At 48.0% G+C, this 24,711-nt stretch overlaps 1 protein-coding gene across 4 annotated transcripts in view; it reads left to right on the top strand.

The window, feature by feature from the left end:
- Nucleotides 1–24,711, top strand: part of LOC138246420 (beta-1,4-galactosyltransferase 3-like) — a 204,244-nt gene that overhangs the window by 155,803 nt on the left and 23,730 nt on the right. For all 4 annotated transcript variants that reach the window (XM_069201025.1, XM_069201026.1, XM_069201027.1 and 1 more), the window contains one exon: nucleotides 4,693–4,797. In XM_069201025.1, coding sequence (XP_069057126.1) covers nucleotides 4,693–4,797 — 105 coding nt within the window. The remainder of the gene's footprint in view (nucleotides 1–4,692; nucleotides 4,798–24,711) is intronic.

The raw sequence follows: 24,711 nt of genomic DNA, 5'->3' as shown, positions 1-24,711 counted from the left end.
GAAGCTTCAGCGTCGAGGTGGAAGAAGCCAGCGAAGCCGAGCCAAAACAGCTAACAAAGAAACTTGGATGTGGGAAACCTCAACCACCAGGTAATGTTGAAAAAACATCCTAGGGCTGAGCAGAAGACTGCGGACTTGAAGCCTCAAAAGGCTACCTCTGCGACAAAGCATTCAGTGACTGAAGGGAAGTCAAATCATAAAGAAACCAACTGATGCTGAAAGAGACACTGACAGTGGACGCCCCACGGAGAAAACTTTGACATTTAAATGCGAGAGAAGAGGAGAACCAGGGACGGCTCAGCAAAAGGGCAGGACACAAAGAAAAGAGCTTCTGAGCCTCTCAATGCTGAAGAGCGGGAACTGTAACCGAAGGAAAGAACAGAAGGCTTGAGGCCAAAATAAATGATCCTGCAAAAATATATATATATTAAAGCTTTGATGAAAGAATTCAAAATTTCCTTGAAACCACCAGGGGAGAAAGGGTGGGAGGAAAACTAGCATGGAGAACTTGATGCTCCCACAACCCCTAAACTGCTAGAAGAGTAGCAGGAGATGTTCCTACAAAAGAAGGGCAGGGAGGACCTGGGGTCTTCCAGGGTGAAACAGGTGATGAGTAATGGCATGACCTTTAAACTGACTCACCGGAGGAGGCCATTAACTCCTATCCCTCAAGACCATCGCCGACCAATGACACCATGATGTACAGTGACATGGTGAGGAGAGCAGCAGAGAAGTACGGAGTATAGTAAAATGGAGAGGACACAGGCATGTTGCCTCCGAGAAACACTTCTATCACCCCAAAGCAAACATCAGTACCTCCCCATGTTGCCGAACATCCTAACTCAAAGTAGGGAAGCTTTTAGAGAGCCAGCAGCTTGCATGGCAGTAACAAAGACTATAGAAAGAAGTATAAGCACTCCTCGGAGGACCTTGTCTACATCAAGGACAATGCAGTGGCAGATGCTGTCATTGTGGCAAAGAAAGCAAATGTCCCAACATCCACGAAACCCCTGCTTGAGAAGAAAAAAGAGTGGAAATGGTAGACTGATAAGTAGAACGGGGGCAGCGACACAATGGAGTATCCCAAACTCAAACGCGCTCCTCAACTGCTATGCCCACAGCCAATGGGAAGAGGTCCGACAGCTCCTAAAACATCTCCTAGCACAATAACTAAAGAGGGCAGCTGCACTAGTAGTTAAAGCAACACAATAGCCAACACATTCCTGAAGTCTGCATTAGATGCAGCAATACAGCCAGTCAACAAGTGTTAGCAGAAACATATATGAGGAGACATACACCTGACTGCGGGTGTTTGGATTTAAACATGAGGTTCAGGCTTACATCATAAATACACCCTTCTAAGTGGAAAACATGTTTGGACCCCCTCTGAACAACACACTACAGCACATGAAAACGATAATGACACTGCAAAGGCCTTGGGGGTATTACAGTTCTGCAGTCATCCAAGGAGGTGAACACCACCAGTGGAAGGCCTGCAGGTTGCAGAAGCTTTCGAGGCGCAACACCACAGTTGTCCTTCCTGCAGCCAGCTCTACATCAAGGGCTGCAGCAACATTAGCAGTTCTCAACACAACAACTCCAGCCCTTCCTCTGGCCCACACCACATAACACTAGTGTGTGGCAGGATATATGCCATTCTCCAGGAGTGGGGGAGGGTCACGACAGACAAACAGATCCTCAACATCATCCATCATGGCTACTGCATAGAGCTGGTTATTACACCACCTGTGGTCAAACCAAAGAAAAGACCACATTGGGAGGAGAAAAGCCACTGCTTGAAAAACAAAGTGCAGGAGCTACTGCTAAAAAGAGCAATAAAGAGTGCCGTAGCAGAGATCGGTCAAGGAGACTACTCCTGCATACTTCATCCTCCCAAAACCGGACAGGTCACTAAGACCAATCCCGGACCTTCGCTTCCAAAACCAGTTCATTAAGACACAAATTTCAAAATGACCACACTGCAGGAGGTCATCCTGCAGCTGTGGGAAAATAATTGTGGCAACCATAGATCTCAAAGGTACTTACTTACATATTCCAATGAACCACAAACACAAAACGGATTTACTGTTCATAGTCAACAAGACACTACAAATTCAGGGTGCTCCTGTTCGGGATCAAGTAGCCCTGAGGGTATTGACAAAAGACCTAAGACAGAAGGAAATAGATGTCTTTCTGTACCTAGACTATTAGCTAATCAAAGCAGGCTCATACATGCAGTGTGAAGAGAACACAAGGTCAGTCACGGACACACTCCACAGGCTAGGTTTTACAATAGAAACCTGGAAAAATCCTCCACGAACTGGGAGAGAGAATGGATTTTCATGTGAAAATCAACACAGTGGTGGCAAGAGCTTTCTGTACCCTCGAGAGGATTCAGGCCATCACAGGCCAGGCTTGCTGCTACCGTAAGGGCAAGTCTCTGACAGTGAGAATTGTGGCAAAGATGAGGGGCATGATGATCTCATGCATTCTGCTATCCCACATGCAAGCCTACACATGAGAGCACTGCAGGAGTGGTTCCATAACCAATGGTCACAGGTGACTAGGAGTTCAGAAGAACTAGTGGTTGTAATGCAGAGTACAGGAAGAGATGACATGGCGGAACATAGACTACATAAAAGTAGGCAGGCCCTTTATACAGCCAACTCCGGCAGTGACCATCACCAAGGTTGTGCCCCTTAAGGTCTGGAAAGTGCACATGGCAGAACTAAGTCTGATGGCTATTGAAGCGGAAGAAGTGTCCTGGAATTAAAAACAGTCTTCCCAGCCGTAAAGGCTTTTCGACACCAGTGAAGTGGAAGACCGTGCAAATCCAGATGGAAAACACAACCACAGTGTTCGGTGTGAACAGACAAGGAGGGCCAAAATCACATGTGCTGTCTAAACAATCCCAAGAGATCAGTAGATGCCCCATCCAGAGAGGAATAGGCCTCATTACACACCTACTGGGTTTAAGGAACAGAGAAGCAGACAGACTGAGCAGACCAGCATCATTGTCACATGAGTGGAAACTAATCATAGTGCTCTGAGAGGTCTTTCGGCAGTGGGGCACACCACAGGTCATGGACCTATTTACAGTTTGCCTCTCCCATGGCAGTGGACAGTGACCAGGTACCTTCCCTACTTACTAGACAACAGTCTGACATACGCCTCTTTAAAGATGAAGTTATCTGCGATAGTAGCCTGGCACGCAAGGCCATATAGCTGATTATTATAAGGTTTCTGGAAAAAGCAAAAAGAATAACTCCTCACAGTTCGGCACTGACACCAGTGTGTGAACCTCAACCTGGTACTCATGAAATTTATGAAGGCACAATTAAAAGTGCTACAGAATACAGAAATACTGTTCCTGACCTTAACGACCGCCTTCCTAATCGCAGTCTTATGACAGTGCATGGTGAGTGAACTGCAGGCACAAACCTCAGTAGAACCCTACTTACAAATACACAAGTATAGAGTAGCTGTGAGGACCAGCCCAAGTTTCCTCCCAAAGATCATATTACAGTTCCATGTGAACCAGGTTGTACAGATTTCCTTTCTTTATCGGACACCTCTTGAGAACAGTAACAAAACAATGATGTTTTGTTAAAACAGGGAGTCTTCCCTACACCCTGGATGTCTAACTTACTCATTTATTACATTGACAGGACAAAGCCCTTCCACAAAGTAGCCTTTGTTAAACACCACAAGGGCTAGCCTATTTCTATGGCCACTGTTGCCATATTGGATAGTCAATTACATCCAAACATGCTATTATAAAGCCAAAAGAGCCCTTACTGTTACCACCAGGGTGCACTCTGAGGCAGGAACCATGGCCTTCTTTGGCAATGGCCTGCTAGCTGACATATGTAAGGCAGCCACTTGGTCAACCCCACACACTTTCATCAAGCTCTTAAGTGCTAAAATCTTAGTTCTGCAACAGGCCAAGGTTGGCTAAACACCCCTAAAGACTGTTTGACATCGGCATAATCCACAAGCTACCCACCTCTTGTAGGTGAGCATTGCTTTATAGACAATGCAGAGTGTGTATCTACAACAACACGCTCCAAATATATTTTTTTTTACCTGCTTGCCATCTGTTCATAGTTTGTAGTGCTGTAGATTCACACATGCCCACCCTCCTTCCCGAAGCTTGTAGCTTTACTTGCAGATGTCATTCTTATTATTTAATATTGCATTGCCAAGTAGGGGTGGAGTCACCCTTTATTCTGTAACTCCAAAGCCTTCGAAGAAAAACAGCCTTCAAATAAACGTCTGAACCCAGCCCTAGCTGGCAGAATTATGCAGATAATGTGAATCTACAGCAATACATGCAACAAACAGATGCTGACATGGTAAGTAACATTTTCCTTATTAGCCCTTCCAGCCTTTCTGGGTTTATTTGACAAACTTTAAGTTGCTAGTTGTAATGTGTTTAAAGGGTTGACAAATGTATACCCCTCAAACCATTTGTTATGCATCAGTGGGACCTGAACTTAGTCTTACCATTTCTCATGTACATGCCTTTGGAGCAGATGTTCAGCTGTTCTTAACAACTCTTGACCCTGAAAACAGTCATACTTATTGTGATTGTCAGAACGTCTTTATAATGGATTCTTAATATATTTTAGTAGGTTCCTGACAGTTACATACTTAGTAAGCTCCTAAACTTTGTTCTTTCTTGCTCTTTAGGGTTGCACTTGGAGGTATGTTGATTTCTCGGCCATCAGTTCTTCATGGCCGCTACAAAATGATTAAACATGGACATGACAAAGGCAATGAGCAAAATCCCAAGAGGTACCAGCAATTTGTCTTTTCTAGTGATAGCCATGTGTTTTTTGTTTTTTATATCTTGGTTGCACTGTAACTGTTCAATAGATGTTTAACTGATGATTACATGCATTTTGCTTAACTGTGCATTTTTTAATATAGTTACATTCTGCTGACAGTCTAAATGTCTTCATTTTGATAGATACTTCTAACCGCAGATTACTCACCTTTTAAATATTCCACAGGCATCAGACCAGATCTAGAAAATCCCTATAGTCCTGAAAGTGATACCATGCAACTCTGAGCCTGTTGTTCTGCTCTAGAATTAACGATCAGAGCCATATGTGTTACCCATGTACAAGGACATCTGTTCCTTTCTTTCTGCGTAGATCCAGAGCTACTGCTGGTCTCCTCCCAAGACTAATTTCTAACATATTTGTCTTAAAATACCAGTAGGCAAATGAAATGTCTACCCCCAAACTACAGGATTTAAACCTTGTAGGGACTGCTGCATCAGTTACGACCGTTACAGGCCCTGTGCCAGCATCGGGGACTAGTCAGATTTTGGGTCCACAACACATGCTGGACCCAGCTATAGTAACACCAATACAGTCGGCGTTGGATGACCAGGGCATCCCATAGTCCTTTTGGAGTCTGCGCTGTTTTAACCCCGACCAAGGCCACGCCCTGATCCACCTAGGCCGCAGTCCTCCTGCAACCCATCTGATCCTGATATGTTCCTCTACGTCATGGAAGGGCCCAAGTTCTCTATACTTTTACAGACTCACATAATTATGTTTGTGATGGAGGGGATAGGTCTGCACACTTTTTGTTACCAACTGGTATGAGGATCTTCAAGAAACCAGTGGTGTGGGCACTTCACCTCATTTGCAGTGGTGATGCAAAAGATGGCTCAGGTTTCCTTTCAGAGCAGGCCCCTATTGCATCCTTTCAGGGAGTTGTTAACATCTCCACATGAGGGCAGAAAGTTGTCTCAGCGACAGGACACCATCTGCAACTGGCATGGGCACAGAGGACTAAAGGAATCAAAGTGGTAAATTTTCTAAATTTGCACATTGCAACTTATTACATTAATTTTTACAGGAGAATCAAGTCTGGCTTGAAGGATCTGATAGTCTTCTAGTTTCAAATTCCTTAACTTGGAATACCCCCCAGGCTTCAGAGTGGCTCTGGACATTTTTTTTTTTTAAGCAGTACCCCTGTGTGCCGTCAGGTGGCGTTGGTCGTCACTGCGCCTGTCGTCAGCGTCATGCATACTGGATATGACATCGCAGGACCTATATAGGCGCCACCCCTGCAGGCCGAAGTCAGTTCTTCTCTTCACACGCCAGTCAGTGCTGATCCGATGAAGAGCTACCCCTCAGTCACTTTTTGACTGGTCTTTTTTTTTATTTTTTTTACTTTTTGTCGATGATTTTTGAGTGTCTACACCCTTGGTGGGTCAAGATGTTGTCACGTCAGACCGGATTCAAGCCCTACAGATCCTGTCATCGTGCGATGTCGATTACATATCCTAATCTCATGCGCTTGTGGTGCCTGGAGCGTGACATCGACCCGAAGTCATGCTCAGAGTACTAGGCCATGAATCTAAAAGCTTTGAGGGAGTGGTCACCAAAGCTAATTGTAGCCTGGCGCAGGGAACCTTAACCATTCCAACCCTAACACACTGCAACCCGAGCCCTCACTCTGCAGAACCCTATCCCAGCCATAACCCCACTTCCCAACCCTATAACACCAGTCAATCCAACCCCTGAACCCTAAATTCCCACCCTAATCTACCCATCCCAACCTTCTCAACCGGTATCCAGCCCTCAACCATCTTTCCTAGCTACATACTCAACCCACCTCATCTCTAGTCCTGTGCCCTAAAAAACTGCTCCCAGCCCTAAACAACCAGCCCTAGCCCTGAGCCCTAAAAACTGTCTCTCATCCCTAAACAAACACCCCTTCCCTATCCCTCCCCAAGTCTTCACATCACAACTTGATCTTCACATTTTCCGCTCCAAATCGACCCCCCACAAGCCCACTTCTGGGCCCACATCCCACTCTGAATCCTAAAACAGTCTATGGCAATCCTTCTCATTGACCACATTAGCCCAATAGAAGCCTATAGATGCTAAAGTGCCTTCTGAAAACATGGCTAAATTTCCACTTTTACCCAAAATTACAGATTCCCACGATAGATCCTGTGCCCTGGAACCCACCGCTCGCCAGGTACAAATATGAGCATTTTATTTCCAGGCCTCCATCCTCTAAGCCTGCATCTGGGTCGGCTCCACGTCTCCTTGAGTTTCCGGGAGCTGGAAGGACCCCTGCCCAACTCAAGAGTTTTATGAGGCCATGCACCTCATATTTGGGCAGTCTGACTACATTGGACTGACCTTGGGCCCCGCGGGGATCAGCAGGGGCCCCCTTGGGTTCCACTCTGGCGGCTTCAGCTCCGGGAGTCACCTATGGATCCATTTCTGGATCTGAGCTGCCATCGATCGTACCACCTCAACCTTTCCCGACGCTGCCCGTGCCTCAGGATTGCGTCAACCCCATCCTCATTGCTGAAACGGAGCCGGACCGACTCCCTAGGTCGGATCCCGACCCTTATTTTCTTGGGCTGAGGTACGATGAAGATTTGGAGGAGTCGCTGGACCCTTTAGAATACCAGCAAGAAGGTCCCATGGACTGGCGGACGGACCTGGGTGAGACCAGTGGTTTAGACACTTCCCCTGACACTGTCATGCTTTTGCCTCCTACCGTGGCTACGGAGGAGGGAGCGTCCTACTCCGTGGTGGTGCGAAGATCGGCTGAGGTCCTGGGCCTCAAGCTGCCTTTGGTGGCAGTCAGGGCTTAACCCCCTGACAGAGGTGCTTCAGCTTGGGGCTTCCTCTTCTGAACCCCCTTTGCCCTTTAGTGAAGCCCTTACTGATCTCCTGCAGGGGACCTGGTCCATACCCAGCACGGGGGCTCATCTGTTCAGTACAATTGCCCACCGCCATAGAACTGCTCCAAATGACCCAGTGATCTTGAAGCAACACCCAGCGCCTGAGAACGTGGTTATCCAAGCCTCCATGTCCCTGGGTGCATTCCCTTCTTGCACGTTGGGAAGGAGTCCCAGGCTATGGCCAGGTTCTTGGGCCTTGCTGCTGCCCCCCTCAGTCTGCTTTCACCCCACTCAGTCAGCTTTCACCCCTTTCTTGCATGCGAAAGGGGCGCATGACCTCGTCTGTTCCCCTCCAGCCATTGTGCAGTGTATGCTGCCCAGCTCCTGCGTGACCGGGGATGTGGCATGCAATGCCCCCGTGGATCTGGCAGGCCCCCTCCCACCCACAAAAAAAAAAAAAACAGCACACTCCAAACCTTTCTAGTCTGCAGCTTCCCCACTAGAAACAAGTCGGAGGCAGGATTCACTATCACCTGCCCCGCTGGCAGTCCATAACTTCAGACAGGTGGGTTTTGAAAATAGTCCGAAGGGGCTTCTCTCTCCCCTTCATGACTACCCCATCCATGCCACCATCATACAACTGGATGACGGATGATCACCTGGCACCTCTCCGCAAGGAGATTACGGCTCTTGCCCATGGGAGCCATAGAGAGGGCCCCTTTGCCAGAAGTAGGTCGTGGTTGTTATTCCCGCTACTTCTTGGTGACCAAAAAGAACTAGGGCCTCTGCCCTATCCTAGACCGTTTTTCTTTTACGTCTGGTCTCTGGCAGAGTCCGAGCTACACATCTGTTTGTTGGAGCTCTGGGTAGACTGGCATTGAAAGCATTCCTTCCCTCTCAAAGGGAAATTAGTGCAGGTGTTCATGGACAATACCACCGCCATGTGGTACTGCAGCAAGCAGGGGTGGGGTCTTGGACCCTTTGTCAGGAGGCTTTTCGCATCTGGACATTTCCTTGGTGGTTAAACACCTGACAGGCTCTCTAAACGCCAGAGCAGACAAACTCCGCTGACAATACTTGGTTGATCAGAAATGGTGTCTCCATCTAGAGGTGGTGCAAGGTCTCTTTCAGCAGTTTGGAGAGTCTCTGTTAGATCTATCTGCCTTCGCAAAGAACATGCAATGTCAGCAGTTTTGCACATTGGAGTTTCCAAGGCGGCACTCGCTCGGCTATGCTTTTTGTCTCAAGTGGAGCTCAGGCCTCCTGTACGCTTCTCCGCCTATACCACTTCTACCCAGAGTTCTCAAGATCAAGAACAACAGGCCCAATTAATACTTGTGGCTCCGGACAGGGCACGAAGAGTCTGGTATCCCGAGCTATTGAGCATGGCCATCGATCCTGTGATCAGACTGCTCCTTCAGGGAGATCTTCTGTTGCAGCAGCAGAGGAGGGTTCTCCACCCTAACCTGTCCAGTTCTTGCCTTCTTGCATGGAGATTGAGCAGTGGCATCTGACAGCCCTTGACCTTTTGGAGTATGTAATGTTATCTTGCCACCCAGGCGTCCCTCCAGCAAAATGGTATACACCTGTTGCCATAACTTGTGGCACTGAGCACAGACAAGTCCCTCTTTCCGAGGTCCTTTTATTTATACTTTCTTTGGCCCAGCAGGGTTCTGCTGCTTTGGCCACCCTCAAAGGTTGTGTCTGCAATCTCTGCATTTCTGAGATTACCTGACCAACCCTCTTTGTTTAAGTCTCCTGTTGTTATTAGGTTCCTTAAGTGGCTTACCCACGTTTCCTCGTTCCCCAATAGGATTTGAATTTGGTTCTGACATTCCTCATGTGTGCTCCTTTTGATCTTCTTCACAATTGTTCTCTATTGGAAGCTCACACTGTATATACTATTTCAAAATGAGATGTAGTGTGCACAGAGTCCAGGGGTTCCCCAGAAGCTTGAGAGGGTAAAGCAGATAATACTAATGCTCTCTTTTGTAGTAGTGTGGTCGAGCAGTTAGGCTTATCAGAGGGTAGTGCAAAGCACACACACAAACAATAGGAGCTACACACTCAATGACTTAACTCCAAACCAATGGTTTTTATATAGCAAAAATATATTTTCTTTATTTTGAACCACAAGATTCAAGTTGCAGGTAAGTACTTCAGTAGTTTCGTATTTCACACATATATCAATAGCACTTTGTTTGAAATCAATAAATTATATATTTTTTAAAATATTGGCAATAATCTGTTTCCAAAGTTGACAGTGCAATTTTCAGAAACAGTTCCTGGGTGTAAGAAAAGTTAGATCAATTTGCGGGTAAGTACAACCATTACAGTTCCAGTCTCCGGGGGTTAGGAATTCCACAGGTTGGAGTTCAAGCTAACCCCAAACACCCACCACCAGCAACACAGGGCCGGCTGGGTGCAGAGGTCAAAATTGAGGCAAAATTAACATGGGCACATAAGGGGACTGGGGGCACTGGGAATCAGGCCTGCCTGCAGGTAAGTACCTGCGACTTCGGAGGGCAGACCTGGGGGTTTTAGAGGAGCACTGGGTGAGCCAGGTGTAGGCTCCAAACATACACCCTCAGTGGCATTGGGGCGGCCAGGTGCAGGGTGCAAACAAGGTGTCAGGTTTCCAATGATTCTCTATGATGGGAATCCGGGGATCACTCGGATGCTGCAGGCAAAATCCATGGGGTTGACTGGGGCAAACCACTCGATGGACAGGGAGGAGCCTCCTGCTCAACGTAGCTGCACCAGATGTCAGGTTCTCCAAGGCCTGGGGGCTGCAGGTGCAGTGGTCTTTGAAGCATCTGATATCTTTGTCTGGAGCTTCCGCGATCAGGTGGGTCCTCGGGATTCCCTCTGCAGGCATCGTGGCGGAGAGGTCAATCCAGGGTGGGCACTTGCTCAGAATCACCTGGGGATCCTCTCTAGCTGTTTGGGCTGGCTGTGGGTGTCTGGTGCAGAGTGATCAGGACTTACGCATTCGGAGTGAGGCTGGAGTCCTTGGTGGTTGTTTCTTCTTGGTTGTTTCTTCTTGGGTGCTTCTTCTTGGGTGCAGGACAGTCCTTTGGAGCTTGGCAGAGGTTGCTGGTCCTGCTGGATGCATTGCTGTTCTTTTGCAGGTTCTTTGAAGCAGGAGACAGGCCGGTAGGTCTGGGGCTAAGTCAGTTGTCATCTTCCTTCTTTGCTTCTGGGGTTTCAGCTATGCAGTCCTTGTCAGGTTGCCAGGACAGGAATCTGGTAAGCTGGGATCAGGGAAGCCCTTAAATACAAGATTTAGGGACGTTGCAGGGTTCAGAGGGTGGCTACACCCTTCTTGTGTCCACTCCCTTTGGGGAGGGGGACACAGACCTGACCCTACTGGTCCCTGTCCTCCAAACTAAGATGGAGGATTCCCCAGGGAGGAGGTTACTTTAGCTCTGGACACCTTAGGGGTGGTCCCAGCTGAAGTGGTCACTCCTCCTTGTTTTTCTTAAGTTTCCCTCCGAACTTGCCGCCAAAGGAGAGGCTTTGTCTTTGGGGGGGGGGGGGTTGTAGTGTGGGGATAGGCATCTAAAGTAGCTGTAACACGAATCTGAGCCTTTGAGGCTCACTGCCAGGTATTACAGTTCCTTCCGGGGGAGGTCTGAAGCACCTGCACCCAGAGCAGGCTTTGGTTCTGGCCTCGGAGAGCACAAAGGCCCTCATCCCATGTGGTCAGAAACTCGGCTGGCACAGACCAGTCAGCCCTACACTAGAGGATTGGGTAAAATACAGGGGGCATCTTTAAGATGCCCTCTGTGTGCTTTTTAGAATAACTCCAACACTGGCATCAGTGTGGGTTTATTGTGCCGAGAAGTTTGATACCAAACTTCCAAGTATTCAGTGAAGCCATTATGGAACTGTGGAGTTAGTAATGACAAACGCCCAGACCATATACTTAATATGGCCACACAGCACTTACAATGTCTTAAGAATGGATTTGGACACTGTAGCGGCATATTGCTCATGCTTTGTGGTAGTGTGGTCGAGCAGTTAGGCTAATCAGAGGGTAGTCCAAAGCATTTGTTGTACTTGCAGTCAAGAAATGAGGCACACACTCAATGACTAACTCCAGGCCAATGTATTTATATAGCAGAAATATACTTTACTTTATTTCTAGAACCCAAAATGATTTTTGTTGCAGGTAAGTACAGTTAGGTTTTGCAGAAAAAACAGTTTTCAAGTAAGTAACACTTTTCAATTTCAAAAGTACATACTTAGTGCAATTGTTCATAGGAAGCAATGCAGTCTTAGGGGAGTAAAAGTGTTAACACAGTTTACAGATAAGTACTAAACTTGTGATCCCAATCTTTGGGGGCTTAGAATGTCCACAGGTCAAGGTTCAAGTTGACCCCAAAAGCGCACCAGCACAGGGCCGGCCGGGTGCAAAGGTCGAAGTTGGTGTCCGGTTTTTAATGCTATCCTATGGAGACTGGGGCCACTCTAAAAGAAGAAGGTTGCAGGTAAGTACCCGCTATTTCACGGCACAGACGTGGGGTTTTAGATGAGCACCGTGAGGTGGGAGCCTTAGCAGCACAGGGGTGGCCTGGTGCAGGGTGCAAACACAGCATCAGGCGCCCAATGTTTTTCAGTTGGGTGACCCTGGTAGTCACAAAGATACTACAGGCTGGGTCCAGGGAGTCGGTTGTGGAAAAACCAAATGCTGGACAAGAAGAAAAGGAGCCCGATGGATGTTGCTGGACCGTCGGTCGGATTCCCCCAAGGCCAGGGGGCTGAGGATGCAGGGGTACCATTGGGCTTCGGGAATCATCGTTGGATCTGGTGACAGTCAGGAGGGTCCTCTGGATTTAGGCTGCAGGTGGTGTTGTGTGGAGGGGTCCACCCAATATGGATTTGAGGTCAAAATTGCCTGGGGACCTTCACTGTACTGGAGGGGCCCCCTGGACTCTGGCTGTGAGCATTGGGTGCAGAGAGCGCAGGTCTCTTGGATCCAGGGATGCTCTGGAGTTCTTTTTGAAAGGTTTCCTTAGGACAGGGCTGCTGTCCTTGGGAGTTCTTGGACCTCTGGTGGGCAGGCAGTCCTCTGGGGGTTTGTAGAGGTTGCTAGTCCTGCAGGATGCATCTCCTTTTCGTAGCGGGATTTCTGAAGCTACAGTTGGTAGGGCTGGGACAAAGTCAGTTGTCGTCTGAAGTCTTCACTGCTCGGTTCGGCTCTTCAGTCTTTCTTCTTCTTCTTGAGGTTACCAGAAATCTGAAGAGCAAGGTTCAGGGGTGCCCCTAAATACTAGATTTAGGGGTGTTAGAGGAGGCAGAAGGCAGTAGCCAATGGCTACTGTCCCTGAGGGTGGCTACATCCTTCCTGTGCCCACTCCCTTTGAGGAGATGGGCACATTTCTATCCCTATTGGCTACTCTCCACCAAAGCAAGATGGAGGTTTCTGCAAGGAGAGTGTCACTTTAGCTCTGGATACCCTAGCTGAAGTGGTCATTCCTCCTTTTTTCCTCCTAATTTTCCTGCTAGACCTGCCGCCAAAAGTGGGACTTGGTCTGGGTGGGTGGGTATCTCCTCTAGTTGGAGTGCCCTCGGGCAGTGTAACAAGAGGTCTGAGCCTTTGAGCCTTTGAGGCTCACCGCCAAGTGTTGCAGTTCCTGCAGGGGGGGATATGTGAAGCACCTTCACTCGGAGTAGGCTTTTTTCCTGACCCCAGAGAGCACAAAGGCTCTCACCCCATGGAGTCAGAAACGTGTCTGTTAGTGGCAGGCTGACACAGACTGGTCAGCCTTACTAAAGAGTTGGGTGAAATACAGGTGGCATCTCTAAGATGCCACATTGTGTGCATCTTTCAATAACTCCATCACGGTCATCAGTGTCTGTTTATTGGGCTAAAAGTTTTATACCAAACTTCCCAGTCTTCAGTGAAGCCATCGTGGAGCTCGTAATGACACACTCCCAGCCCATGTACTCAATATGGCCACTGAACTTACAATGCCTAAGAATGAACAGTGTAGGGGCATATTGCTCTTGCAGCATTGACCTCTCCTGTGCTATAGTACACCCTTCCTTAGAGCTGTCAGGCCTGCCAGAGAGGTGACTTAGCTGTGCCACAGACAGTTGTTTGTGGGCATGGCACCCAGGGAGGGATACCATGTCGACTTTACCTATTCTCCCCACCAGCACACACAAACTGCAATGGCAGTGTGCAGCGTGTTTGGTGAGGGGTCCCTTAGGATGGCATCATACATGCTAAAGCCCTTAGGGACCTTCCCCGGCCACAGGGCCCTTGGTACCACTGGTACATTTTACAAGGGACGTATCTGTGTGCCACTTGTGGAAGCAATGGTACAGTTTAGGGACAGATCACTGGTGCTGGAGTCTGGTTAGCAGGATCGCTGTATGTTCCAGGGTGATCACTCCATGGGTGGACAAGAAATACAAAGCGCCCCCCTCTGACCTACTTTACATCAGGTCACAAATACCACCTGACTCCATAGTGACATCAACTGCCTGTAAACAGGCTAACAGCCAGCCCACGAGGGACTCTCCTCCCCCAGAAAAGGAGAGCAAGAGGATTGATGCTGCAGGGAAGGGGGTGGTGGCACAGGCTGCAAATCATTGGCGCATGGCCAAATCTCAAGCCCTTTTGGCCTGATATGATAGGGTCCATTGGGATGAGATGGAGGAGTTACTGAAGTAATTCCCCCTCACCGTAAGCGGGGACAACAGATTGTCTTGGCGGGTCAAACATCTACAATAATAATTCGGTCCAGTGCACCCTGATGCAGCAGACACTGCAGCCTGGGGAATTAATACCAACATCCTTTTAAGAAAGCATGCTTGGCTTCGGTGCTTTAGCTTTAAACCTGAGGTCCAGCAGGCAGTTCTGAGCATGCTGTTTGATAAAGACCACCTGTGTGGTCCAGAGGTGGATACTACTCTTAAAAAAAAAAAAAAAAAAAAAAAAAAAAAAGGCCATGGGTGCCTGCCAGACTAACACACAGAGGGGCTCCTTTCATCATCCTGGTTACAGGGAGACCAACAATTTGTCAACGACAGAGGATCTATGTCACAACCAGACAACCACAGTCTTCTAAACTAGGGACTTCAAGACTTCTACAGAGGCTCCTACAGGTTGGTCCAAAAATAAGTGGACAAGAAAGAGCACCACCACATGCGGATCCTACTCCACTGCCAAGCATTGACTATCTACACCTTACCCTGATATTCCAACACCTGTCAGGGGAAGACTCATACTTTTCCACAGCACCTAGGACACTATCGCCATGGACCAATGGGTCCTTGCCATTATCCAACATGGCTATTGTCTAGAGCTCATTACCCCAACTCGCAGTATTCCCCCTTGCAATCACAGGCTATCAGAGGAACATTTAACTCTTTTCAAACAAGTGGTTCAAGCCCTTCTTCTCAAGGGGGGCATTGAATCTGTTTCCCTAGAACATCAGGGCTCAGGAGCATACTCCCTATGTTTCCTGATTCCCAAAAAAGACTAGTCCCTCAGACCAAATAGTAGACCTCGGCCTCAACAAATGCATCCTCCCAGAATATTTTCACATTGTCACTGTAAGGAAATGCCTCCTTGGCATGGTTACCCCCTGACTTTTTGCCTTTGCTGATGCTAAGTTATGATCTGAAAGTGTGCTGAGGCCTGCTAATCAGGCCCCAGCACCAGTGTTCTTTCCCTAACCCGTACTTTAGTTTCCACAATTGGCACACCCTGGCATCCAGGTAAGTCCCTTGTAACTGGTACCTCTGGTACCAAGGGCCCTGATGACAGGAAAGGTCTCTAAGGGCTGCAGCATGTCTTATGCCACCCTGGGGACCCCTCACTCAGCACAGACACACTGCTTGCCAGCTTGTGTGTGCTGGTGGGGATAAAATGACTAAGTCGACATGGCACTCCCTTCACGGTGCCATGCCAACCTCACACTGCCTATAGGTAAAGATAAGTCACCCCTCTAGCAGGCCTTACAGCCCTAAGGCAGGGTGCAGTATACCATAGGTGAGGGCATAAGTGCATGAGCACTATTCCCCTACAGTGTCTAAACAAAACCTTAGACATTGTAAGTGCAGGGTAGCCATAAGAGTATATGATCTGGAAGTCTGTCATGCACGAACTCCACAGCACCATAATGGCTACACTGAAAACTGTGAAGTTTGGTATCAAACTTCTCAGCACAATAAATGCACACTGATGCCAGTGTACATTTTATTGTGACATACACCCCAGAGGGCACCTTGGAGGTGCCCCCTGAAACCTTAACCGACTACCCGTGTAGGCTGACTGGTTTTAGCAGCCTGCCACACACCAGACATGTTGCTGGCCACATGGGGAGAGTGCCTTTCTCACTCTGTGGCTAGTAACAAAGCCTGTACTGGGTGGAGGTGCTTCTCACCTCCCCCTGCAGGAACTGTAACACCTGGCGGTGAGCCTCAAAGGCTCACCCCCTTTGTTACAGCACCCCAGGGCACTCCAGCTAGTGGAGTTGCCCGCCCCCTCCGGCCACGGCCCCACTTTTGGCGGCAAGGCCGGAGGAGATAATGAGAAAAACAAGGAGGAGTCACTGGCCAGTCAGGACAGCCCCTAAGGTGTCCTGAGCTGAGGTGACTCTAACTTTTAGAAATCCTCCATCTTGCAGATGGAGGATTCCCCCAATAGGATTAGGGATGTGCCACCCTCCCCTCAGGGAGGAGGCACATAGAGGGTGTAGCCATTGGCTACTAACCCCCCAGACCTAAACACACCCCTAAATTCAGTATTGAGGGGCTCCCCAGAACCTAGGAACTCCGATTCCTGCAACCTAAGAAGAAGAGGACTGCTGAACTGAAAAAACCTGCAGAGAAGACGGAGACACCAACTGCTTTGGCCCCAGCTCTACCGGCCTGTCTCCCCACTTCTAAAGACATTGCTCCAGCGATGTGTTCCCAGGGTCCAGCAACCTCTGAAGCCTCAGAGGACTACCCTGCATCTAGAAGGACCAAGAACTCAGAGGACAGCGGCTCTGTTCCCCAAAGACTGCAACTTTGCAACAAAGAAGCAACTTTGAAACAACACCCGTTTCCCGCCGGAAGCGTGAGACTTTGCACTCGCACCCGACGCCCCCGGCTCGACTTGTGGAGAACAAACACCACAGGGAGGACTCCCCGGCGACTACGAGACTATGAGTAGCCAGAGTTGACCCCCCCCCCCCCCCCTGAGCTCCCACAGCGACGCCTGCAGAGGGAATCCCGAGGCTCCCCCTGACCGTGACTGCCTGCTTCAAAGACCCCACGCCTGGTAAAGACACTGCACCCGCAGCCCCCAGGACCTGAAGGATCCGACCTCCAGTGCAGGAGCGACCCCCAGGTGGCCCTCTCCCTTGCCCAGGTGGTGGCTACCCCGAGGAGCCCCCCCCCTGCCTGCCTGCATCGCTGAAGAGACCCCTTGGTCTCCCATTGATTTCTATTGCGAACCCGACGCCTGTCTACACACTGCACCCGGCCGCCCCCGTGCCGCTGAGGGTGTACTTTCTGTGCGGACTTGTGTCCCCCACCGGTGCCCTACCAAACCCCCCTGGTCTGCCCTCCGAAGTTGTGAGTACTTACCTGCTGGCAGACTGGAACCGGGGCACCCCCTTCTCCATTGAAGCTTTTGCGTTTTGGGCACCACTTTGACCTCTGCACCTGACCGGCCCTGAGCTGCTGGTGTGGTAACTTTGGGGTTGCTCTGAACCCCCAACGGTGGGCTACCTTGGACCCAAACTTTAACCCCGTAGGTGGTTTACTTACCTGCAAAAACTAACAAACACTTACCTCCCCCAGGAACTGTTGAAAATTGAACTAAGTGTCTAGTTTTAAAATAGCTATATGTCATTTGTGTGAAAACTGTAAATGCTATTTTGCTAATTCAAAGTTCCTAAAGTACCTACCTGAAATACCTTTCATTTGAAGTATTACTTGTAAATCTTGAACCTGTGGTTCTTAAAATAAACCATGAAAAGATATTTTTCTATACAAAAACCTATTGGCCTGGAATTGTCATTGAGTGTGTGTTCCTCATTTATTGCCTGTGTGTGTACAACAAATGCTTAACACTACTCCTCTGATAAGCCTACTGCTCGACTACACTACCACCAAATAGAGCATTAGAATTATCTCTTTTTGCCACTATCTTACCTCTAAGGGGAACCCTTGGACTCTGCATACTATTCCTTACTTTGAAATAGTGCATACAAATGTGTCTCCTACAATGGTCCCAGTCACTGGGTAATCTGGATGATCTAGTGTTGTTAGACCACCAAACTTGCCTTTCCCTGCAATAGTGGAACACCAAAAATCTCATGATGGGTGGCCTTTTCTAGACCCTGTGCCTCATATCACAGTGATCACAGGTTTCTCAACTCCAAGTCTTGATGGTTCATTGTCTCTAGAATGCCAAACACCAGTCCCTACACATCAAATACCTGAAGCTTGAGTCTGTGTTTTGAGCCCTGAAAGCTTTCCTTCCTCACCTGTCTCACAAGGTTGTCCTAGTCCGGACAGACAACATAACAGTCATGTCAACTTACAAAAACAGAGGGGGCACGGTCTTCACAACTATCACGCCTGTCTCAGACCATATGGAAATAGACCCTTTATCACCACATTCACCTGTTGGAGGAGTATCTGCCAGGGATGGACAGCGACTTTGTAGACCTGCTAAGCAGGATGCAGCAACAAGACCACAAGTGGGAACTTCACACGCAAATCCTCCACACATACTTCAAAAAGTAGGGAACTCCTCACATAGATCTTTTCGCCACAGCAGAAAATGCAGAATGCCCAAACTTAGCCACCGTGTATCCACACCTGCCATCCAAGAGCAATGCTGTGTGGATGAGCTGATCAGGGATATTTGCCTATGCTTTTTCACCACTCCCTCTCATTCTATTTCTGGTTCGGAGGATCAGGCAAGCATCTCACCATAATCCTTGTGGCTCCCGCCTGGGCTTGCAGGCGTTGGTTCACCACACTTCTGGATCTTTCAGTAGTCCCACATGAGAAGCTCCCCAACAGGCCTGAACTTCTCACCCAGAATCAAGGACAAATCAGGCATCCAGACCCAAAGTCACTCAACCTTGTGATACGGCTCCTGAGGTCAGTTTGGCTGCTTAGGCTTGTCTGCAGAATGTATGAACATTCTCAAGGAAGTTCGTAGACCCACAACTGAAGCATGTTGTGCTGCAAAATGGAAACATTTTGTTTGTTACTGTCATATGGACTATCGCAAAGTAACAAGACTTTTGGATATGGGCTCAGCACTTCTGAGTTGTAGGCAACTGAGTCACTACTACACCAGATACCATCCAGTAAAGGTGATTTGTGGCAGCCTTGCATTGACTCTGAAGACCACTCAGGAGGATCACGGTGGAAACAAGTCTTACCCTTTCTCTCTACAGCCAAGTCTTACAAGCACAAAGGCAAGAAAGGTGATGCAGAACTATTTTCAATGCATTTATTGAAAGGATTGCAATCTATGATAAAATTCATGAGCAGCAATGATTGGGATAATGAGAATCAACAGAAACAGGATTGTGAAAAATAGAGATGTAAATATGAACAGCCCCAACCTATTGTCATAACATGAATATACGTTTCTTTCCCAAGAGCCTAATCTCTAGCCCCTAAACAAGAGCATGACGATGTAAGCCAAATCTGTCCATACAGTGTCCATGAGAAGCACACCCCGTCCTCATTACCTTGGTCTAATGTCAGGCCGCCAGTCCCCAGATCAGGATCCATGAAGACACAAAGGCTGAGGTCTACCAAAACCGGCATGCAGCATGGATGGAAATTCTGTCTGGAATCCCCCTCTAATGCCTTTTGTCCTACACAATGTTTTTATAGTGGACATGTTTATGTTAATACCCAGATTTCTGACCTAAGAGGTGGACTGTTTACGCAGTATTAGGGCCAGCAATACAAAATAATATTCTGTGTGCCTCACATTCTGTTCTTGTGATTCCGGAGTAAAGCAGATGATGCAAAATATGTCATCCATAACACTGATAATGACACTTTCGCAAAATAAAATAGTGCCACTAAAGAAGCAATAATAAAATGAATAAAATGGAGTACAAAAATACAAACCATGATTACTAGGTAAAAGGGCAAAGGCCGCAAGCCTAAGCTAAGCTGTCTCTGTGCACAAGCAACTAACTAAAATGGACCTACAACACTACTGCCAACCTAAGCAGATCGATCCTATGAAAGCCACGGTACAAGAAATTGTTTATCTGCTCCACTTGCAGAAAGCAAATCTCGCCTACATCTCACAGCAATAGCTGCATATTTCCGAAACAGACAACATATTTATTTTTCCAGAATTCCCACCATAAAGTCTTTCGTGGAAGGACTCAAACGTGTCATTCTACCTAGGGGATCCCCACCCCCATCCTGGAACCTTAACACTGTACTCACAAGACTCATGGTTCCACCGTTTGAGCTACTTCACTCATGTCCACTTCAATGTTTTTAATGGAAAGTCGCTTTCCTAGTCGCCATTACTTCACTCAGACGTGTTAGTGAGCTCAGTGCACTAACCTTAGAAGAACCTTACTTCTAAATTCATAGGGATCAAGTAGTTCCTCTGACTAATCCTATTTTTCTTCCTAAGGTGATTTCTCAATTTCACCTAAATCAGTATATTGAGTTAACAGTTTTCTTCCCACAACCTAACACAGTTGCAGAAAGAGCCCATCACACACTCTGTCAAAAGAGCACTCGTGTTCTATATAGACAGAATTAACAATTTTAGGAAGACCAAACAATCTTTGTAGCTTTTTCCCCTACCTCATAAAGGCAACCCAATATCCAAATCACCCGTGGCCAGGTGGATAGTCAAATGCATTCAAATGTGCTGGGCTAAGGCTAAAAGACCTTTACCTGTTTCCCCCAGAGCGCACTACTAGAAACGAGGGAGCTGTTATGGTCTTCCTTGGAAACATTCCGATAGCTGACATTTGTAAGGCAGCTAGATGGTCGTCTACACCACACAACTTCACAAAACACTACTTTGTGGATGTTTTACCATTCCAGCAAACCAGTGTAGGTCAGGTGGTGCTACATACACTTTTCCTGTCAACTGCAAGACTGCTTTACAGTCTGTGCAGAGCATGTGTATCTACAGCCACACATGCCATCGAATTGATTGTTACTTACCCTGTAAACATCTGTTCAGGACATGTAGTTCTGTAGATTCACATGCACCCACCTTCCTCCCCGGACGCCTGGGGCCATTGCAGTTACATTAAACTTGTATATATCTGTACGTATGAATTTACACTTTTGCATGGACATCTTTTCCTACTCTATTATGCCACTCCAGACCCAACACTAGATGAAAGGGTATATGCAGAGCATGTGAATCCTACAGCACTACATGCCATAATCAGACGCTTACAGGGTAAGCAACATAATCCTTGAATCCGTCCCCATATGGGGAAAGCCTTCCAGTAACATCTTTTGAGAACTTGCCTTGCAACCTTTGAGGAGCTGATAGCTATGGAACCCCCTCCAGCTCCTAAGCCTAGTAAATGCCCTCTCCTCTACGTTGCTTCTCCTTTTCCATCTCCATCAATGCCTCCACCAACACTACCTCCTATGCGACCACCTCCATTGCTTCCATATTTACCGGAGGGGTCCACCCAACTACTCGTATGAGAATGCACCCCCTTCTGCCCTGCTAACCATTACAATTTACCGTTCGACCCTGTGCCCAGGGGTGGCCTGTAGGACAACTGCAATTTTGATCCCACAGGGTATTCAGACCTGGATCTTTATCCTCTTAGGCCAACTCCCAGACCACAAAATGGCATACCACGGTTATGCGATCCAACGGGCAGCCACTTTCTACAAAGAGGACACACATGTCCTTCAGTAGGAAGACTATTTCCTTGTGGAAACTGTCCAGGCTGAGACAACTTTCTAATCCCTTGCCATGTTGAGGAGCATGCTAAATCTGCTCGACACCTTTAAAGAGGCTGTCAATGCCAGGGTCTTGAATCACCGGTGGGGAAAAAAAAATACAAGGTGTAGGAAAATGGCTCTATTGACATGGTCACCCCCGCCCTCACCACCACCTCTTTTTGCCTTGTTTCTGATGTGATTTTGACTGTGGGTGCACTAGGTCCCTGCTAACCAGGGCCCCAGTGCCAGATCTCTTCCTCAAAACTGCGCAGTTGTTTTGCACATTTGGCAAATCCTTTGTATGCCACTGTAAGTCCCTAGTGAATGGTACCCCTGTTACCTAGGGCTTGGGGTACTAAAGGAAGGCCCCTGAGGAATGCAGCACGAATTGTGCCACCCTAGGGACTCTCTCACTAAGTGCAGATAGTGCTACTTGCGCAGGGTGCATGTATTGGTGCAGAACTAAATTGAAAACACGACATGGCACACAGCCTGTGTGCTATGTCCCCTAAATACTGCATGCAGTATATGTAAGCAACCCCTCTAGGGGGCCTTACAACCCTAAAACAGGGTGCATTATATTAGATGTGAGGGCATAGCTGCATGAACAGATATGCCCCTGTTGTGTGTTTGTCAATTTTCAAGCATAGTAGGTTTCCAGGGTAGCCATTTTAAATACATGTGCAGGACACTGGTCATTACGAATTCCCCAGCTCCACAATGGCTTCTCTGAATCCTGGGATGTTTGGTATCAAACATCTCTGAATAATAAACCCTCACTTACTCCAGTAATGGATTAATTAAAAACTGCGCACACACAGGGCACTTTAGAGGTGCCCCCTGAAAACCTACCAATTACTAGCGTGGACACTGACTGGTGATTGCCAACGCAGCCACCTTAGACAGAGTTCTGGCCACCTGAGGAGAGAGCCAATGCTCTCAAGGGCTCAGAACAAAGGCCTGCTGTGGGTGGGGGGTGCTAACACCTCGTCCAGGCAGGATGGGCATTCCGGGATGGGGGATCTTCAAAGGCCTTGCCTCCTTTATAATGCGACCTAGGCCTCTCCAAATGGTAGAGAAGGCTTAACCCCCTGTTCCTGACCCCACTTTTGGTGGCAGGAGTAGCAAGAAAATTAGGCAGATTAGGAGGTGTGCCCATTTATGCCAGTCACACCGCTAAGATGAACGAGCTGAAGTGGACACTACCTTTTACATTTCTCCATCTTGTTTGAATGGAAAAAAGAAGTGATCATAAAAAGATTGTAGTCACCCTAAAGGTGAGTAGCCCATTGGCTACCACCTGGCACTCCCTGCAATTCCCCTAAATTCAGTATTTAGGTGGCACCCCTGAACCCTACACCTCAGATTCCTGACGACCCAAGATATGCTGGACACTATAGAGTCGCATTAGCAGAGAAGAATGCAAACACCAACTGACTTGGCCCGAGCCCTACCGTCCTGTCTGCAGCCTTTGGCGATCCTGCACTGAATGACGGCCTATCCTGCAGCCCAGTGACCTCCAAAGCTTTTGGAGAACTTGATCTTTGTCCAAAGAAGGCAGCTCTCCTGAGAACAGCCGACCTGTTCAAGAAGAAACCAACTTTAGAAGAAAAAGAACTTTGCTCTGAGGAACCTCAAAACTGCCTTTGGACCCAACTCTGCACCCACGGCGCAAGTCCACGTGGCCCACCGGTCCTGTGAAGGTTCCCCAGCGAGACTGAGTCAGTCCACCATGGGCTGACCCATGCTGGATTCTGCCTCAAAACCAGCAGCTTCAAACCGGAGTCACCCCCCACCTCTTCCCACCACCACCACCCTCATCGCGACCTGCCTGGTAAGCTGTTCTCAATGCCAAAGGACACCCCTGCACCCTGATCCCCAGAGCCTTGGGGTGCTGGACTGTCAGTGTCACTACATCCCCTAGCATCAGCTACCTGGGCAGCTGTGGGCTTTCTTCGTCCAGACTCCTGGCCCAAATTTGCAGTCTTTTTCCAAAATTGATCACCCCCATTGGTTTGCATTGGGCGCCCGACTCTGTTTTTACTCTGCTCCTGTCCACCCCTGTGCATGCTGAGGGTGTAAGTTGCTGCCTTGCCCCCAGGAGATTGACCCCTGGCACTGCTTTACTTACATGTGAGCAGTGCATATTTATTCACCCCTGGTCTCCATTGGTTAACACTGGGCACCGGATTCTGATTTTGACCTCTGCACTCGGCCGCCCCTATGCCGCTGTGGTACTTATTTAAACCTTGCAAGGTGCTGATCCAAAACCCCGAAGACTGTATTTGTAAGTCTTGTACTTACCTGCTGCATTTTGTTTTTCCTCCCATAGGTTAACATTGCTGAATTAAAACATTTCACTAAGTGTTGATTTTTGAAACTGCGAAGTATTGATGCTTGTAAATCTATTTACCTGATTGCGAAGTTCTTGGGTTTGAAACATATGTAAAAAGGAATGTTTTTTTCTAAATTGGTTCTGGAGTTCTTGTTCGTGTGCGTCTCATTTATTGCCTCTTTGAGAGCAACAAATGCTTAGCACTTTCCTTTCGCCCACACTACCACAAATAGAGCATTAGTCCTTTCTACTTTTGCCTCTGCAATGTCAGTTGGAGATCAACTGGACTTTCTGCACAGTGTACTTCATTTTAATGCACACTATAGAAAGCCTGCTTCCTCTACAAACCTTCTCTAAATGAACCAACCAAATGTCCCACCAGACTTCCTTGTTGCCCATTCAAGCAGGCTTTCACTGAGGCCACAGCTGATGCTCCCCTAACTGATAGAATAGCAAAAGGTTTGATGCTGCGAGTAACAGGGTAAGGGCTACTACCCACAGGAGGATAGCCAACTCAGTTAGCCTCTTTTCCCACTAATACACGCTTCAGTAGGATGAGATGGAAGAGCTAGTCAAGCATCTCCCAGAGAAATTAAAAAAGGGCTGGAGGGAGAAGATAGTCACAGAGGGAAAATGTTTCATTAGTCCCACAATCTTCTGCGCCCTCAACGCCTCAGATACAACATCCCTGGGGTAAACACTATCTCACTCATCAGTTATGACTGGCTCCGCATCTCAGGCCATCAGCATCTGTTCAACCTGCCTTTTGATGTTGAAC

Source organism: Pleurodeles waltl, chromosome 7 (assembly GCF_031143425.1).
Source record: "Pleurodeles waltl isolate 20211129_DDA chromosome 7, aPleWal1.hap1.20221129, whole genome shotgun sequence".
Taxonomy (NCBI): Eukaryota; Metazoa; Chordata; class Amphibia; order Caudata; family Salamandridae; genus Pleurodeles; species Pleurodeles waltl.
The sequence above is the reverse complement of the archived record's forward strand: the minus strand, read 5'-3'. Positions and strand labels throughout refer to the sequence as shown.